The sequence below is a fragment of the Entelurus aequoreus genome, linkage group LG07 (genome assembly GCF_033978785.1).
Source record: "Entelurus aequoreus isolate RoL-2023_Sb linkage group LG07, RoL_Eaeq_v1.1, whole genome shotgun sequence".
In the NCBI taxonomy this organism is placed as follows: Eukaryota; Metazoa; Chordata; class Actinopteri; order Syngnathiformes; family Syngnathidae; genus Entelurus; species Entelurus aequoreus.
In genome coordinates this window covers 17090873-17113053 of record NC_084737.1, presented here as the reverse complement: position 1 = coordinate 17113053, position 22181 = coordinate 17090873, and the positions used below count along the sequence as shown (strand labels likewise).

Sequence of the window (22181 nt, the reverse complement as noted above, 5' to 3'; positions counted from 1 at the left end):
TATTATGAATGTTACTAGATGCTGCATATATACTTATGGTGTGTACAGCAGTGGTCAAAAGTTTACATACACTTGTTAACCCATTTATCATTTATCATTTATTACTTGTCATGGCTGTCTAGAGTTTCCAATCATTTCTACAACTTTTATATTTTTTTTGTGATTGGAGCACATACTTGTTTGTCACAAAAACATTCATGAAGTTTGGTTCTTTTATGAATGTATTATGGGTCTACTGAAAATGTGAGCAAATCTGCTGGGTCAAAAGTATACATACAGCAATGTTAATATTTGCTTACATGTCCCTTGGCAAGTTTCACTGCAATAAGCCGCTTTTGGTAGCCATCCACAAGCTTCTGCTTGAATTTTTGACCACTCTTCTTGACAAAATTGGTGCAGTTCAGCTAAATCTGTTGGTTTTCTGACATGGACTTGTTTCTTCAGCATTGTCTACACGTTTAAGTCAGGACTTTGGGAAAGCCATTCTAAAACCTTAATTCTAGCCTGATTTAGCCATTCCTTTACCACTTTTGACGTGTGTTTGGGGTCATTGTCCTGTTGGAACACCCAACTGCGCCCAAGACCCAACCTCCGGGCTGATGATTTTAGGTTGTCCTGAAGAATTTGGAGGTAATCCTCATTTTTCATTGTCCCATTTACTCTCTGTAAGGCACCACTTCCATTGGCAGCAAAACAGGCCCAGAGCAAAATACTACCACCACCATGCTTGACGGGAGGCATGGTGTTCCTGCGATTAAAGGCCTCACCTTTTCTCCTCCAAACATATTGCTGGTTATTGTGGCCAAACAGCTAATTTTTTGTTTCATCTGACCACAAAACTTTCCTCCAGAAGATTTTATCTTTGTCCATGTGATGTCAGATGAAACAAAAATTGAGCTGTTTGGCACAAAGAGGAGAAAAGATGAGGCCTTTAATCCCAGGAACACCATCCCTACCGTCAAGCATGGTGGTGGTAGTATTATGCTCTGGGCCTGTTTTGCCGCCAATGGAACTGGTGCTTTACGGAGAGCAGATTTGGTCACATTTTCAGTAGACCCATAATAAATTCATAAAAGAACCAAACTTCATGAATGTTTTTTGTGACCAACAAATACTGTATGTGCTCCAATCACTGTATCACAAAAAAATAAGAGTCGTAGAAATCATCGGAAACTCAAGACAGACATGACATTATGTTCTTTACAAGTGTATATAAACTTTTGACCACGACTGTATATAAAACCTTGATGGAGGTTTTTGCATGTCTTCGGTGGAATATATATCAACTCCTACTACATTCATTGTTAGCTGACTTTCGCTAGTGTTTATTTATGATTTAGAATGCATGAAAACACATGTGTTCTTGTCTTACACAAGGATGGTGAATGAGAGACAAACGTTCAAAAAGGAGGTGCACTTCCCCTTTAAGAGCGCCTCAGCAGCAGCTGTTAGTGTTCAGAGGAGAGGAGTTCGTCAAATATGTCCATCTTGGATGTGACGCTTGCCCAAATGAGTTTTGTCTCCGCTACGACAATGTTGACTGAACTTTGGAGCACTTTTTTGACGATCTGATCGTTTACAGAAAAGTCCATTTTGCAAATTGTGTCCCGTTTATTGATCGGACGTCACGCAAATATGAAATAAGTATTTTAAGTGGACAACTTCCATGTGAAGTGTGAGACGGAGTGGAGCGTTACCATGACGACAAACATCATTCTGCAAGTTATGTTTCATCTGCCTTTATACTTTGGCGTGATGCATTGTGGGTCGCAGCAGTCGATGGCTGCACTCATTGAATTTGGCCTCTGCCTTGCTCGTGGGTCGATGAACCTCATTGCTGGTATTGATCCTGCTCCACTGTCCGCTCATTAGGTTATGTCATCATCAGCATATGATGAAGAATGATGTCATCATCAGCATATGAGGAAGAATGATGTCATCATCAGGATATGACGAAGAATGATGTCATCATCAGGATCTGATGAATAATGATGTCATCATCAGGATATGATGACTAATGATGTCATCATCAGGATATGATGAAGAATGATGTCATCATCAGGATATGATGAAGAATGATGTCATTATCAGGTTATGACGAAGAATGATGTCATCATCAGGATCTGACGAAAAATGATGTCATCATCAGGATCTGATGAAGAATGATGTCATGGTCAGGATCTGATGAAGAATGATGTCATCATCAGGATATGATGAAGAATGATGTCATCATCAGGATATGATCAATTGTGATTTCATCATCAGGATATGATGAATAATGATGTCATCATCAGGATATGATGAAGAATTATGTTTCATGTTGTTCTGCTAATAGTGTCCAACTGTCCATGTTTCATGTTGTTCCGCCATGTTTCATGTTGTTGTTCTGCTAATAGTGTCAATGTTTCATGTTGTTATGCCAACAGTGTCCATGTTTCATGTTGTTCTGCTAATAGAGCCCATGTTTCATGTTGTTCTGATAATAGTGTCCATTTTTTCATGTTGTTCTGCTGACAGTGTTATGTTTCAAGTTGGTATTCTGCTAATAGTGTCCTTGTTTCATGTTGTTGTTCTGCCAACAGTGTCCATGTTTCATGTTGTTCCGCTAATACTGTCATGTTTCATGTTGTTCTGCTAATAGTGTCCATGTTTCATGTTATTCTGCCAACAGTGTCCATGTTTCATGTTGTTCTGCCAACAGTGTCCATGTCTCATGTTGTTCTGCTAACAGTGTCCATGTCTCATGTTGTTGTTCTTCTAATAGTGTCCATGTTTCATGTTGGTCTGCTAATAGTGTTCATGTTTAATGTTGCTCTGCCAACAGTGTCCATGTTTCATCTTGTTCAGCTCACAGTGTCCATGTTTCATGTTGTTCCGCTAACAGTGTCCATGTTTCATGTTGTTCTGCTCACACTGTCCATGTTTCATGTTGTTCCACTAACAGTGTCCATGTTTCATGTTGTTCTGCTAATAGTGTCCATGTCTCATGTTGTTCTGCTAATAGTGTCCATGTTTCATGTTATTCTGCCAACAGTGTCCATGTTTCATGTTGTTCTGCTAATAGTGTCCATGTTTCAGGTTATTCTGCCAACAGTGTCCATGTTTGATGTTGTTCTGCCAACAGTGTCCATGTCTCATGTTGTTCTGCTAATAGTGTCCATGTTTCATGTTGTTCTCTTGGTATTCTGCTAATAGTGTCCATGTTTCATCTTGTTCAGCTCAAAGTGTCCATGTTTCATGTTGTTCCGCTAACAGTGTCCATGTTTCATGTTGTCCTGCTAACAGTGTCCATGTTTCATGTTGTTCCACTAACGGTGTCCATGTTTCATGTTGTTCTGCTAATAGTGTCATGTTTCATGTTGTTCTGCTAATAGTGTCCATGTCTCATGTTATTCTGCTAATAGTGTCCATGTCTCATGTTGTTCTGCTAATAGTGTCCATGTTTCATGTTATTCTGCCAACAGTGTCCATGTTTCATGTTGTTCTGCCAACAGTGTCCATGTCTCATGTTGTTCTGCTAATAGTGTCCATGTTTCATGTTGTTCTGTTGGTATTCTGCTAATAGTGTCCATGTTTCATGTTGTTCTGCTAATGGTGTCCATGTTTCATGTTATTCTGCCAACATTGTTATTTTTCAAGTTGTTATTCTGCTAATAGTGTCTATGTTTCATGTTGTTCTGCCGACATTGTTATTTTTCAAGTTGTTATCCTGCTAATAGTGTCTGTTTCATGTTGTTGTGCTAATAGTGTTCATGTTTCATGTTGTTCTGCTAATAGCGTCCATGTGTCATGTTGTTCTGCCAAAAGTGTCCCTGTTTCATGGTGCTCTGCTGACATTGTTATTTTTCAAGTTGTTATTCTGCTAATAGTGTCCATGTTTCATGTTGTTCTGCTAATGGTGTTCATGTTTCATGTTCTTCTGCTAATAGTGCCCATGTTTCATGCTGTTCTGCTAATAGTGTTCATGTTTCATGTTGTTCTGCTAATAGTGTCCATGTTTCATGTTGTTCTGCCAACAGTGTCCATGTTTCATGTTGATCTGCTGACAATGTTATTTTCCATGTTGTTATTCTGCTAATGTCAATGTTTCATGTTGTTCTGCTAATAGTGTTCATTTTATGTTGTTCTGCTAATAGAGTCCATGTGTCATGTTGTTCTGCCAACAGTGTCCATGTTTCATGTTGTTTTGCTGACAATGTTATTTTCCATGTTGTTATTCTGCTAATCGTGTCCATGTTCATGTTGTTCTGCTAATAGTGTCCATGTTCCATGTTCTTGTTCTGCTAATAGTGTCCAGGTTTCATGTTGTTCTGCCAACAGTGTCCATGTTTCAAGTTGTTCCGCTAACAATGTTATTTTTCATGTTGTTTTTCTGCTAATAGTGTCCATGTTTCATGTTGTTCTGCTATTAGTGTCCATGTTTCATGTTGTTCTGCTCATAGTGTCCACATTTCATGTTGTTCTGCCAACAGTGTCCATGTTTCAAGTTGTTCCGCTAACAATGTTATTTTTCATGTTGTTTTTCTGCCAATAGTGTCCATGTTTCATGTTGTTCTGCTATTAGTGTCCATGTTTCAAGTTGTTCCGCTAACAATGTTGTTTTTCATGTTGTTTTTCTGCTAATAGTGTCCATGCTTCATGTTGTTCTGCTAATAGAGTCCATGTTTCATGTTGTTTTGCTAATAGTGTCCATGTTCCATGTTCTTGTTCTGCTAATAGTGTCCATGTTTCATGTTGATGAAGGCCACTGACGCCTAGGAAACGTGGCAGCTGTTGCCATGGTAAAGGAGAAGAAGATGTTTGCACACATTGTCTGTGTTTCTACATCCTGAAATAATCATTGCCTTCCTGTTCTTGCCGTGTGATGTCTTCAGTCACTGCTGCACGTGATTGGTGGATGGATTAATTCATGGATTCATTAATGTATTGCTTTGGATTGATTGATGAATTGATTTATTGATGAATTGATTGATGGATGGATCAGCTGGATGATGATTGTGTTTTTTTCCAATAGTTGTTTAGTCTAGAAGAAGTTGTCATGATTTCCCACAGGACTGTGTAGCTGTTATGCAATCCTTACAGTAATTGGCCATACCGCATGAGCATGTCGTTATTGTTTTCCTTTTTCAAAAGACCAGACAATGATTTATTAATAATAGTCACAGTTCATTTGTGTTGTTCACTTATTTTTACGCCAACATTACAGCCACTTGTGTTGTTACAATAACCTGCCTGGGTTATTAAGATTCATGTTTCATATTTGTTAATATCCATGATTCATATTTGTTATCAATATTCATGTTTTATATTTGTTAGAAATATTCAAGTTTCATATGCATTAATATTAATATTTCATACTTGTTAGTAATATTCATGTTTCAAATTTGTTAGAAATATTCATGTTTTTTATTTGTTAGGAATATTCATGTTTCATATTTGTTATTCATATTCATGTTTCATATTTGTTGTTAATATTCATGTTTTATATTTGTTAGAAATATTCAAGTTTCATATTTATTCATATTAATATTTCATATTTGTTAGTAATATTAATTTTTCATATTTGTTAGGAATATTCATGTTTTTTTATTTGTTAGGAATATTCATGTTTCATATTTGTTATTAAAATTCATGTTTCATATTTGTTAGGAATATTCATGTTTCATATTTTTATTAATATTCATATTTCATATTTGTTAGAATATTCATGTTTCATATTTTTCATTAACCATGTTTCATATTTCTTAGAAATATGAATATTCATATACCATAGTTATTAATATTAATATTTGTTATTAATATTCATGTCATATTTGTTAGGAATATTCATACTCATATGTGTTATTAATATTAATGTTTCGTATTTGTTAGGGATATTCATGTCATTTGTTATGAATATTCGTGTTTCATATTTGTTATGAATATTCATGTTTCATATTTGTTAGTAATAATCATATTTCATATGTGTTAGGGATATTCATAATCCATATTTAAAAATATTTTATAGACATATTCAAGTTTCATATTTATTAATATTTCATATTTGTTAATAATATTAATTTTTCATTTATGTTAGTATTATTCATGGTTTTTATTTGTTAGGAATATTCATGTTTCATATTTGTTGTTAATATTAATATTTCATATTTGTTAGAATATTCATGTTGTATTTTTGTTATTATTCATATTTAATATTTGTTAGTAGTCATGTTTCATATGTGTCATTAATATTGTTTTATATTTGTTAGTAATATTCATATTTCTTTGAAATATTAATATTCATATACCATATGTATTAATATCCATATTTGTTATTAATATTCATGTTTCATATTTGTTAGGAATATTCATGCTTCATATTTGTTATTAATATTCATATTTCATTTTTGTTAGAATATTCATGTTTCATATTTGTCATTAATCATGTTTCATATTTCTTAGAAATATTAATATTCATTTACCAGAGTTATTAATATTAATATGTGTTATTAATATTCATGTCATATTTGTTAGGAATATTTATACTCACATTTGTTATTAATATTAGTGTTTCATATTTGTTAGGGATATTCATGTCATTTGTTATGAATATTAATGTTTCATATTTGTTATGAATATTCATGTTTCATATTTTTTAGTAATATTCATATTTCATATGTGTTAGGGATATTCATAATCCATATTTAATAATATTTCATAGACATATTCAAGTTTCATATTTATTAATATTAATATTTCATATTTGTTAGTAATATTTATTTTTCATATTTTTAGGAATATTCATGGTTTTTATTTGTTAGGAATATTCATGTTTCATATTTGTTATTAATATTTCATATTTGTTAGAATATTCATGTTTTATTTTTGTTATTGTTATTCATATATATAATATTTGTTAGTAGTCATGTTTCATATTTGTCATTAATATTGTTGTATATTTGTTAGTAATATTCATATTTCTTTGAAACGTTCATGTTCCATATTTCTTAGAACTATTAATATTCATATACCATATTAATATTCATATTTTTTATTAATATTCATATTTCATATGTGTTATTAATATTAATATTTGTTATTAATATCAATGTAATGTAATATTAATATTTCATATTTGTTAATAGTCATGCTTCATATTTGTTAGGAATATTCATATTTCATATTTGTTATTAATAATTAGGTTTCATGTTTGTTAGTAATATTCATATTTCATATGTTGTTTTTAATAGTCATGTTTCATATTTGTAGTATATCCATCCATCCATTTTCTACCGTTTGTCCGTTCGAGGTTGCGGGGGCAGTTGTTATTAATATTCATGTTTCATATTTCTTAGAAATATTCATATTCATATATCATAGTTATTCATATTCATATGTATTATTAATATTCATGTTTTATATTTGTTAGGAATATTCATATTCATATTTCATATTTGTCAGTAATATCCATGTTTTCATATTTGTTAAGAATATTTATATTTAATAGTTGTTATTAGTATTAATGTTTCATATTTGTTAGGAATATTCATGTCATATTTGTTATTAATATTAATGTTTCATATTTGTTAGAATATTAATGGTTCATATTTGTTAGTAATGTTCATGTTTCATATCAGTTAGGGATATCCATATTCCATATTTAATATGCATATTCATATTTCATATTTGTTATTAATACTCATATCTAATATGTGTTATTAATATTCATGTTTCATATTTCTTAGGAATATTAATATTAATATTTCATATTTGTTAGTATTATTTACGTTTTGTATTTGTTAGGAATATTCATATTTCATATTTGTTATTAATATTCATGTTTCATGTTTGTTAGGAATATTCATGCTTCATATTTGTTATTAATATTCATGTTTCATATTAGTTAGGAATATTAATGCTTGTTAGTATTATTTACGTTTTGTATTTGTTAGGAATATTACAATTTTATATTTGTTAGTAATATTCATATTTCACATGTGTTGGTAATATTAATATTCCATATTTGTTATTAATAGTCATGTTTCATGTGTTAGGAATATTAATATTTTATATTTGTTAGTGATATTCATATTTCACATGTTAGTAATATTATTATTTCATATTTGTTATTAATAGTCATGTTTCATATTTGTTAGGAATATTCATATTTCATATTTGTTATTAATATCCATCCATCCATTTTCTACCGCTTGTCCCTTTCGGGGTCACGGCGGGTGCCGGAGTCTATCCCGGCTGCATTCAAGCGGAAGGCGGGGTACACCCTGGACAAGTCGCCACCTCATCGCAGTTGTTATTAATATTAATGTTTCATATGTGTTATTAATGTTCATGTTTCATATTTGTTAGTAATATTCATATTTCATAATTGTGGATGTAAATCTATCAAAGATGAGGAACAGGAAGACGTAAAAAAGGTGTATTATTGTTTGACTGAACACATCATATTCATTAATGATTGATTAGGTTGACGGTAGAAATGGACAATAACTTCTTCATGATTAATAAGATCATATTCATTAATGATTGATTAGGTTGATGTTAGAAATGGACTATTACTTCTTCATGATTAATAAGATCATATTCATTAATACTTTATTAGGTTGATGTTAGAAATGGACAATAACTTCTTCATGATTAATAAGATCATATTCATTAATGATTGATTAGGTTGACGGTAGAAATGGACAATAACTTCTTCATGATTAATAAGATCATATTCATTAATGATTGATTAGGTTGATGTTAGAAATGGACAATAACTTCTTCATGATTAATAAGATCATATTCATTAATACTTTATTAGGTTGATGTTAGAAATGGACAATGACTTCTTCATGATGAATAAGATAATATTCATTAATGATTGATTAGGTTGATGTTACAAATGGACAGTGACTTATTCATGATTAATAAGATCATATTCATTAATGATTGATTAGGTTGATTTTAGAAATGGACAATAACTTCTTCATGATTAATAAGATCATATTCATTAATGATTGATTAGGTTGATGTTAGAAATGGACAGTGACTTCTTCATGAAGGTATAAAAAGCTTGTTGAGCAAACAAACAAGTCAATGAGTCTGCACTCATTCTCTGCATCGGATGCAATAAAAAGTTTTACAAGAATTGTCTTTTTGATAGAAATAGAAAACATTTAGTTGTGGATGTTTTGCTTCAGTGGTGGAGTCGTCAACATTTGTCTAGCACACACACACACACACACACACACACACACACACACACACACACACACACACACACACACACACACACACACACACACACACACACACACACACACACACACACACACACACCTGTAAAACATGCACCTGATCTTCTGCAGACCGTCTTGTTCCTCCGAGTCCACTTTCAGTGTCAACATGCCTGCTAACACTAGGCTTGTGTACACCTACTGAAAGTACTAATGAAGTATTAATACTACTTTAAATACCAGTACTCTTTTCTCCTGGACATGATGGTGTGCCTGGTCACATGCAGTAGCTGATGGGAGTCAACACACACACACACAGAGCACGTACAAGTCAACATTTGAAACAACATGACATAAAACCATCATGACACCCAACAATCATGACACCCAACCATCAAGACATCCAACATCTGTTGCATCAAACCATCATGACATCCAACTATAATGACATCCAACAATCGTTACATAAAACCATCATGACATCCAACCATCATGACACCCAACCATCATGGCATCCAACCATCTTGACACCCAACCATCATGACATCCAACAATTGTTACATCAAACCACCTTGACACCCAACAATCATGACACCCAACAATCATGACACCCAACCATCATGACATCCAACTATAATGACATCCAACCATCATGACATCCAACAATCGTTACATCCAACAATCGTTACATCCAACAATCGTTACATCAAACCATCATGACATCCAACAATCGTTACATCCAACAATCGTTACATCAAACCATCATGACATCCAACCATCATGCCATCCAACCATCTTGACACCCAACCATCATGACATCCAACAATCATGACATCCAACATCTGTTACTTCAAACCATCGTGACATCCAACATCTGTTACATCAAACCATTGTGACATTCAACCATCATGACACCCGACCATCATGACACCCAACCATCGTGACACCCCACCATCGTGACATCCAACCATCATGGCATCCAACAATCATGGCATCCAACCATCTTGACACCCAACCATCTTGACACCCAACTATCATGACTTTCAAGAATCGTTACATCAAACCATCAGGACACCCAACCATCTTGACACCCAACCATCTTGACACCCAACCATCTTGACATCCAACTATAATGACATCCAACCATCATGACATTCAACAATCATGACATCCAACAATCGTTACATCAAACCATCATGACATCCAACCATCATGGCACCCAACCATCATGGCACCCAATATTCGTTAAATCCAACTACCGTTACATCCAACAATCATGACACCCAACCATCATGCCATCCAATCATCTTGACACCCAACCATCTTGACACCCAACCATCATGACACCCAACCATCATGACATCCAACCATCATGACATTCAACAATCATGACATCCAACAATCATGGCACCCAACCATCATGGCATCCAATATTCGTTAAATCCAACTACCGTTACATCCAACAATCATGACACCCAACCATCATGCCATCCAACCATCATGACATCCAACAATCATGATATCCAACCATCATGACATCCAACCATCATGACATCCAACAATCGTGACATCCAACAATCGTTACATCAAACCATCATGACATCCAACTATCATGACACCCAACCATCATGGCATCCAACCATCATGACACTCAACATTTGTTAAATCCAACAACCGTTACATCCAACAATCATGACATCAAACCATCATGACATCCAACGATCATGACACCTAACCATCATTATTATTATAGAGGTTTATTTGAAATAGGGACAGATACAAAAACATAGACATCTGAAACAGTTATCCGATGTATGCATCACAGTGTTTGTAGCCAAAGCAAATTTACAACACTTGTCCCCAACAACAACAACAACAACACAGATCCAACATCATTAAAATAGGAAAATAAAAAATAGAATGAGTTGATAATAATGATAATAGTAATAACACAGACAAAGTGCAAACTAGATAAAAGCCAATAATAATAATAATAACACAGACAAAGTGCAGACTAGATAAAAACCAATTAGTAAAAATGAGTAAAAACTAAACATGGGAACACGATTGTTGCTCAACTAGCCATAATTGTGTTTGTTTTTTGAAAGTGACAAGTGCAGGTATACTTTTCAAAGTGTCCGGTAAAGAGTTCCATAGTTGTGGTCCTTTTATTGAAAAGGCAGTCTGGGCAAAAGATGTTCTACGGAATGGAACACAACAGTTGCCTTTTGACACTGCTCGGGTGGTAGATCTGGTACCACTTTGCAGTTTTGTAATCGCCTTGCAGAGCAATTGGAGAGCAGAGTTATACAAGCATTTAAAAACAGTTTGACTGTGTGTAACAAAATAAAATTGGTAAAACTTAAAATATTGTATTTGGTTAAAATTTGGCAATGATGATATCGTATACTCTTCTTGTCTAGAACTTTCAAGGTGCGGTTATAAAGACACTCAATGGTCTTGATTGATGACTGGTGTGCCTGGGACCATGTGGTTAAGCCATAAGATATGTGTGACAGAATCATTGCATTCATAAAATTAAAAGCACAGCTAAGAGTTAAGCAGTGTCTTATAATCTTAAAACAGCCTAGGTTTGCCTTCAGGGTTTTACACATTTTCTTAATGTGACTTTTAAAATTCAGCTGATAGTCTATGATTATGCCCAAATATTTGACTTCAGGTACTTGTTCAATGACCTCCTCATTAATTTTTATATTCAGGTTTGTTTGAGGTAGCTTTTTTATGGAGAAGCAGACAGAGTTAGTCTTTTTAGTGTTTAGGGTTAAACAGGATGACTCCAGCCAAGATGCTATTTTGTCTAATTGAGCATTTAACTTCTCAGCAACTAGAGTACAGGTCTTACCTGATGTATATACCACTGTGTCATCCGCATACATCTGTAAATCTATATCTGTGCATACATCTGGTAGGTCATTGATGTATAGACTGAATAGTATAGGTCCCAAGACACTACCCTGAGGTATCCCTGTTTCTATTTTGCGGAAGGAAGATCTCACATTATTAATGGTGACACATTGTTCACGGCCCTTTAGATATGACTCAAACCAGGACAATGACTGTTTAGATAAATTGAATTTAGTTAGTTTTGAAATTAAAATGTCATGATTGACTGTATCAAATGCTTTTTTTAAGTCTAGAAATACGGCACCAACCACCTGTCCTTTGTCAAGAGAATGTTTGATCCTTTCAGTTAAAAAACAAGTGGCAGATTCTGTAGAATGGTTACGTCTGAATCCGAATTGTAGGGGAGTCAAATAGTGATTTGTCTCAAGGTGGTGCATTAGTTGTTCCGAAACAATCTTCTCCAGGACTTTAGATAAAACTGGAAGAAGGCTGATAGGTCTATAGTTAGATGTCATTCCAGCATCACCAGATTTTAAAAGTGGTATTACCTGTGCAGTTTTCCATCCATCTGGGAATTGCCCAGTTTTAATGGAAATATTAATAAGATGGGTAAGAGGCTGTATAAGGATGCCGCTATATTTTTTAAGAAAAGCTGTGTCTAGGTTATAAATATCCTTTGAGTATGTGGTGTTTAGGTCATGTATGACATTTAGGACAGTTGTCTGACTAACCTCCTTGAGCTGAAATGAGCTGTCTTGTTCATTAAGTATGTCTGTTGTTTGATCATCATTAGTCCTACAAGAGAAACCCGAGGAAAGGTTTTTGACAGATTCTATAAAGAATTTATTGAACTCATTTGAGACTTGTGTACAATCAGTAATGATTTTGTCTCCTACTTTAAGTTTATATTGGGTTTGGGTGGTGTTACCCTCTGGGTTTAATAGGCTGTGTAGTAGTTTCCAGATCATTTTGCCATTTCCTTTGGCCTCTAATAGCATGTGGATGTAGTAGTTTGATTGGGACATTCTGAGCTGTTTAACTACTTGATTACGCAAGCATTTAAATATTTTCCAATCAGTGTCACTACGAAAAAATTTAAGGCATAATCTCTCTTTTTCATTAATTTCCGGATATCATCATTAATCCATGGTAATTAAAATTTTCTGTGGGATTTTTTTCGCTTTCTAATAAATGTATCAATAATGCGTCCGATAGTAGACATTAGCTGATTACAACATCAATCAATCAATCAATCAATGTTTATTTATATAGCCCTAAATCACAAGTGTCTCAAAGGGCTGTACAAGCCACAACGACATCCTCGGTGTCGAGTGGGTCTGACATAATATTGTGAAAGTCCAACACATCAGCGAAAGTCCAGTCCATGGTGGGGCCAGCGGGAACCATCCCGAGTGGAGACGGGTCAGCAGCGTAGAGATGTCCCCATCTGATGGACAGGCTAGCGGTCCACCCCGGAGCAGAGTAGAAAAGAAAAGAAAAGAAACGGCAGATCAACTGGTCTAAAAAGGGAGTCTATTTAAAGGCTAGAGTATACAAATGAGTTTTAAGATGAGACTTAAATGCTTCTATAGCAGTACACCCCCTCCCCTTCCCACAGTTCGGTCCCTTCTAAAACATATATATCCCGCAACACTGATTATGCTGGTTCAAATGCTATCATGCTATCATGCCATCCAACCATCATGCCATCAACCATCATGGCATCCAACCATCATGACACTCAACATTCGTTAAATCCAACAATCATGACATCCAACAATCATGACATCCAACGATCATGCCATCCAACCATCATGCCATCCAACCATCATGCCATCAACCACCGTGACATCCAACCATAGTGACATCCGACAATCGTTACATCAAACCATCATGACACCCAACAATCATGACACCCAACCATCATGACATCCAACAATCGTTACATCAAACCATCATGACATCCAACAATCATGACATCTAACAATCATGACACACAACCATCATGCCACCCAACCATCATGACACCCAACAATCATGACACCCAACAATCATGACATCCAACAATCATGACATCTAACAATCATGACATCTAACAATCATGACACACAACCATCATGCCACCCAACAATCATGACATCCAACAATCATGACATCCAACATTCATGACATCCAACAATCATGACATCTAACAATCATGACACACAACCATCATGCCACCCAACAATCATGACATCCAACAATCATGACATCTAACAATCATGACATCTAACAATCATGACACACAACCATCATGCCACCCAACAATCATGACATCCAACAATCATGACATCCAACATTCATGACATCCAACAATCATGACATCTAACAATCATGACACACAACCATCATGCCACCCAACAATCATGACATCCAACAATCATGACATCCAACAATCATGACATCTAACAATCATGACACACAACCATCATGACACACAACCATCATGCCACCCATCCATCATGACACCCAACAATCATGACATCCAACAATCATGACATCTAACAATCATGACACACAACCATCATGCCACCCAACAATCATGACATCCAGCAATCATGACATCCAACAATCATGACACACAACCATCATGACACCCAACAATCATGACATCTAACCATCATGACACCCAACCATCATGACATCCAACAATCGTTACATCAAACCATCATGACATCCAACAATCATGACATCTAACAATCATGACACACAACCATCATGCCACCCAACCATCATGCCACCCAACCATCATGCCACCCAACCATCATGACACCCAACAATCATGACACCCAACAATCATGACATCCAACAATCATGACATCTAACAATCATGACACACAACCATCATGCCACCCAACAATCATGACATCCAACAATCATGACATCTAACAATCATGACACAACCATCATGCCACCCATCCATCATGACACCCAACAATCATGACATCCAACAATCATGACATCTAACAATCATGACACACAACCATCATGCCACCCAACCATCATGCCACCCAACCATCATGACACCCAACAATCATGACACCCAACAATCATGACATCCAACAATCATGACATCTAACAATCATGACACACAACCATCATGCCACCCAACAATCATGACATCCAACAATCATGACATCCAACAATCATGACATCTAACAATCATGACACACAACCATCATGCCACCCAACAATCATGACATCCAACAATCATGACATCCAACAATCATGACATCTAACAATCATGACACACAACCATCATGCCACCCAACAATCATGACATCCAACAATCATGACATCCAACAATCATGACATCCAACAATCATGACACAACCACCATGCCACCCATCCATCATGACACCCAACAATCATGACACCCAACAATCATGACATCTAACAATCATGCCACCCAACCATCATGCCACCCAACCATCATGCCACCCAACCATCATGACACCCAACAATCATGACACCCAACAATCATGACACCCAACAATCATGACATCTAACAATCATGACACACAACCATCATGCCACCCAACAATCATGACATCCAACAATCATGACATCCAACAATCATGACATCTAACAATCATGACACACAACCATCATGCCACCCATCCATCATGACACCCAACAATCATGACATCCAACAATCATGACATCTAACAATCATGACACACATCCATCATGACACCCAACAATCATGACATCCAACAATCATGACATCCAACAATCATGACACACAACCATCATGCCACCCAACAATCATGACATCCAACAATCATGACATCCAACAATCATGACATCTAACAATCATGACACACAACCATCATGCCACCCAACAATCATGACATCCAACAATCATGACATCCAACAATCATGACATCTAACAATCATGACACACAACCATCATGCCACCCAACAATCATGACATCCAACAATCATGACATCCAACAATCATGACATCCAACAATCATGACACAACCACCATGCCACCCATCCATCATGACACCCAACAATCATGACACCCAACAATCATGACATCTAACAATCATGCCACCCAACCATCATGCCACCCAACCATCATGCCACCCAACCATCATGACACCCAACAATCATGACACCCAACAATCATGACACCCAACAATCATGACATCTAACAATCATGACACACAACCATCATGCCACCCAACAATCATGACATCCAACAATCATGACATCCAACAATCATGACATCTAACAATCATGACACACAACCATCATGCCACCCATCCATCATGACACCCAACAATCATGACATCCAACAATCATGACATCTAACAATCATGACACACATCCATCATGACACCCAACAATCATGACATCCAACAATCATGACATCCAACAATCATGACACACAACCATCATGCCACCCAACAATCATGACATCCAACAATCATGACATCCAACAATCATGACATCTAACAATCATGACACACAACCATCATGCCACCCAACAATCATGACATCCAACAATCATGACATCCAACAATCATGACATCTAACAATCATGACACACAACCATCATGCCACCCAACAATCATGACATCCAACAATCATGACATCCAACAATCATGACATCCAACAATCATGACACAACCACCATGCCACCCATCCATCATGACACCCAACAATCATGACACCCAACAATCATGACATCTAACAATCATGCCACCCAACCATCATGCCACCCAACCATCATGCCACCCAACCATCATGACACCCAACAATCATGACACCCAACAATCATGACACCCAACAATCATGACATCTAACAATCATGACACACAACCATCATGCCACCCAACAATCATGACATCCAACAATCATGACATCCAACAATCATGACATCTAACAATCATGACACACAACCATCATGCCACCCATCCATCATGACACCCAACAATCATGACATCCAACAATCATGACATCTAACAATCATGACACACATCCATCATGACACCCAACAATCATGACATCCAACAATCATGACATCCAACAATCATGACACACAACCATCATGCCACCCAACAATCATGCCACCCAACAATCATGACATCCAGCAATCATGACATCCAACAATCATGACACACAACCATCATGACACCCAACAATCATGACATCTAACCATCATGACACCCAACCATCATGACATCCAGCCATCATGACATCCAACAATCGTTACATCCAACCATCTTGTGGAGACAAAAGAGAGAGAATGGACGTATTTTGGTTTAAAAAGCTAGCGCTAAAAGAGAAGCCATTAACACTGAAGTTTAAAACATAGCTAACTAGTGGCTAACATTCCTCCACAGTGTTTTAGCTACTTCTAAATTACAAATTTTGGCCTCCATGGCGACAAATAGTCAGTTTCTTACAAGTACCATTATCACTGGAGGACGAGGAATAGCTAAACATGCTTCACTACACACCGTAGGAGGATACAATAGCTAACCGCTAACAGCAAGCTAGTGCTCCTTAATGTAAACAAATGGAACTATACAAATATCTACTGTCACGATACCAAGTACAGGAGTTGATAGTAGTCGATATTTTTTATTATCACTAAATCTTTTGTTATTGTTTATGAAGTCAGGAAATATTTCCCTGGACACATGAGGACTTTAACTATGACCAATGTATGATCCTGGAACTACTTGGTATCGGATTGATACCACAATGTGTAGTATCAGCCAAAGCCGATGTCAAGTATCAAACAACAGAAGAAAAAATTATTATTACATTTGAACAGAAGTGTAGATAGAACATGTTAGAAGAGGAAGTAAGCAGATATTAACAGGAAATGAAGAAGTAGTGTTGACAAAATAAAATGACACAATATGTTAGGAGTCTTTGTTTGTTTACTTCCTACTAAAAGACAAGTTGTCTAGTATGTTCACTATTTTATTTAAGGATACTTTCTTCTTGATGTGTTATAAAACTTATGTTTCATGTATCAGAAAATGTTTTGTTCAAATGAAACCATTACTGATTTCTTTGTGGTGTTTTTGTTTCTAAAAGTATTGCAATACATGTTGGTAGTATCGAGTGATATCACTCACTCTGCTGTGTTGGTCTTGCAGGTCTGAAGGAGACACGTCCAGGATGGTCAGGTACACTTTGTCCTTTTACTCCTAATACTGAATCATGGTCTGGTACACTTTGTCCTTCTACTCCTAATACTGAATCATGGTCAGGTACACTTGGTCCTTCTACTCCTAATACTGAATCATGGTCAGGTACACTTTGTCCATCTACTCCTAATACTGAATCATGGTCTGGTACACTTGGTCCATCTACTCCTAATACTGAACCATGGTCAGGTACACTTTGTCCATCTACTCCTAATACTGAATCATGGTCTGGTACACTTGGTCCATCTACTCCTAATACTGAATCATGGTCTGGTACACTTGGTCCATCTACTCTTAATACTGAATCATGGTCTGGTACACTTGGTCCATCTACTCCTAATACTGAATCATGGTCTGGTACACTTGGTCCATCTACTCCTAATACTGAATCATGGTCTGGTACACTTGGTCCATGTACTTGTAATACTGAACCATGGTCAGGTACACTTGGTCCATCTACTCCTAATACTGAATCATGGTCAGGTACACTTGATCTATCTACTTGTAATACTGAACCATGGTCAGGTACACTTGGTCCATCTACTTGTAATACCGAATCATAGTCAGGTACACTTGGTCCATCTACTTGTAATACTGAATCATGGTCAGGTACACTTGGTCCATCTACTCCTAATACTGAATCATAGTCAGGTACACTTGGTCCATCTACTCCTAATACTGAATCATAGTCAGGTACACTTGGTCCATCTACTTGTAATACTGAACCATGGTCAGGTACACTTGGTCCATCTACTTGTAATACCGAATCATAGTCAGGTACACTTGGTCCATCTACTTGTAATACTGAATCATGGTCAGGTACACTTGGTCCATCTACTCCTAATACTGAATCATAGTCAGGTACACTTGGTCCATCTACTCCTAATACTGAATCATAGTCAGGTACACTTGGTCCATCTACTTGTAATACTGAACCATGGTCTGGTACACTTGGTCCATCTACTTGTAAAACTGAACCATGGTCAGGTACACTTGGTCCATATACTCCTAATACTGAATCATGGTCAGGTACTCTTGGTCAATCTACGTGTAATACTGAACCATGGTCAGGTACACTTGGTCCATCTACTTGTAATACTGAACCATGGTCAGGTACACTTGGTCCATCTACTCCAAATACTGAATCATGGTCTGGTACACTTGGTCCATCTACTCCTAATACTGAATCATGGTCTGGTACACTTGGTCCTTCTACTCCTAATACTGAATCATGGTCTGGTACACTTGGTCCATCTACTCCAAATACTGAATCATGGTCTGGTACACTTGTTCCATCTACTCATAATACTGAATCATGGTCAGGTACACTTGCTCCATCTACTTGTAATACTGAACCATGGTCTGGTACACTTGGTCCATCTACTCCTAATACTGAATCATGGTCTGGTACACTTGGTCCATCTACTTGTAATACTGAATCACAGTCAGGTACACTTGGTCCATCTACTTGTAATACTGAATCATGGTCAGGTACACTTGGTCCATCTACTCCTAATACTGAATCATAGTCAGGTACACTTGGTCCATCTACTTGTAATACTGAACCATGGTCTGGTACACTTGGTCCATCTACTTGTAAAACTGAACCATGGTCAGGTACACTTGGTCCATCTACTCCTAATACTGAATCATGGTCTGGTACACTTGGTCCATCTACTCCTAATACTGAATCATGGTCTGGTACACTTGGTCCATCTACTCCTAATACTGAATCATGGTCTGGTACACTTGGTCCATCTACTCCTAATACTGAATCATATTCTGGTACACTTGGTCCATCTACTCCTAATACTGAATCATGGTCTGGTACACTTGGTCCATCTACTCCTAATACTGAATCATGGTCTGGTACACTTGGTCCATCTACTCCTAAAACTGAACCATGGTCAGGTACACTTGGTCCATCTACTCCTAATACTGAATCATGGTCAGGTACACTTGGTCAATCTACGTGTAATACTGAACCATGGTCAGGTACACTTGGTCCATCTACTTGTAATACTGAATCATGGTCAGGTACACTTGGTCCATCTACTCCAAATACTGAATCATGGTCTGGTACACTTGGTCCATCTACTCCTAATACTGAATCATGGTCTGGTACACTTGGTCCTTCTACTCCTAATACTGAATCATGGTCTGGTACACTTGGTCCATCTACTCCAAATACTGAATAATGGTCTGGTACACTTGGTCCATCTACTCCTAATACTGAATCATGGTCAGGTACACTTGGTCCATCTACTTGTAATACGGAATCATGGTCAGGTACACTTGGTCCTTCTACTCCTAATGCTGAATCATGGTCAGGTACACTTGGTCCATGTACTTGTAATACTGAATCATGGTCTGGTACACTTGGTCCATCTACTCCTAATACTGAATCATGGTCTGGTACACTTGGTCCATCTACTCGTAATACGGAATCATGGTCAGGTACACTTTGTCCTTCTACTCCTAATACTGAATCATGGTCAGGTACACTTGGTCCATGTACTTGTAATACTGAATCATGGTCTGGTACACTTGGTCCATCTACTCCTAATACTGAATCATGGTCTGGTACACTTGGTCCATCTACTCCTAATACTGAATCATGGTCTGGTACACTTGGTCCATCTACTCCTAATACTGAATCATGGTCTGGTACACTTGGTCCATCTACTCCTAATACTGAATCATAGTCTGGTACACTTGGTCCATCTACTCCTAATACTGAATCATGGTCTGGTACACTTGGTCCATCTACTCCTAATACTGAATCATGGTCTGGTACACTTGGTCCATCTACTCCTAATACTGAATCATAGTCTGGTACACTTGGTCCATCTACTCCTAATACTGAATCATGGTCAGGTACACTTGGTCCATCTACTTGTAATACGGAATCATGGTCTGGTACACTTGCTCCATCTACTCTTAATACTGAATCATGGTCAGGTACACTTGGTCCATCTACTTGTAATACGGAATCATGGTCTGGTACACTTTGTCCATCTACTTCTGATACTGAATCATGGTCAGGTACACTTGGTCCATCAGCTCAGGATTCTCGTAGAGAAGATCTTGTCAATTTTGTTGAGAGGGCAGTTAATCAATTCCATTGTTTAGATTTTGGAGAGCTGGGCAGAAAGAGGCAACAAGAAAGTTAAGACAAGCCAAGACGAGGAAGCAGGAGAGGGAATGGAAGGAAATGGAATGGAAGGAAATGGAAGGGAAGGGAAGGGAAGGGAAGGGAAGGGTCTGCTTGCGTTGAGAGCCAGAGCGAAAGAACCTTAACCCTTGTTTTCTATTGCACCATCAAATTGTATCTCAATATATTTCTGTCAGTTATTGACAGTTCAATTAAAAACTATATTTAGTTTACAAACCCCGTTTCCATATGAGTTGGGAAATTGTGTTAGATGTAAATATAAACGGAATACAATGATTTGCAAATCCTTTTCAACCCATATTCAATTGAATGCACTACAAAGACAACTCATATGGAAACGGGGTTTGTATTTTAGCACAACAAAATATTATGTCAATATTTTTCTGTCAGTTATTTCTGAGTGACCTTTTTTTACTTGGCTCGCACTTATTTTTCTAATCAGCCTGACCTAAGCCTACTTTTTTGGGGTTTTGTAGAAATATTTATCTTTAGCTTTGATATTATTGAAGAAAAAATGACTAATTCACGCAGAACTTAACGAGGTTCTCTCCAAACGTTTGAAGTAGTCGACGTCTTTCGTGCCTCCCCCTCAGATCTCCCACTGAGACTCCGAGAAAGGGACACCAAGAAAACATCTGGACTATAATTATTATTGTGTGAATGTTCCAAAGCATTCACACATATGGTTTTTATTATTATTATTATTAT

General features: G+C 36.7%; 1 protein-coding gene across 8 annotated transcripts in view; it reads left to right on the top strand.

Moving 5' to 3' along the window:
* The window catches only part of LOC133653453 (IQ motif and SEC7 domain-containing protein 1-like), a 207631-nt gene that overhangs the window by 11232 nt on the left and 174218 nt on the right, over positions 1 to 22181 (top strand). For 7 of the 8 annotated variants that reach the window (XR_009826722.1, XM_062052739.1, XM_062052737.1 and 4 more), the window contains exon 2: positions 18248 to 18277. The exons of the other annotated variant lie outside the window; for it this stretch is intronic. Coding sequence is in view for 6 of the 7 variants with exons in the window: in XM_062052739.1 (XP_061908723.1) it covers positions 18248 to 18277 (30 nt within the window). In the remaining variant the exon portion in view is untranslated. The remainder of the gene's footprint in view (positions 1 to 18247; positions 18278 to 22181) is intronic. 8 annotated transcript variants of the gene reach the window in all.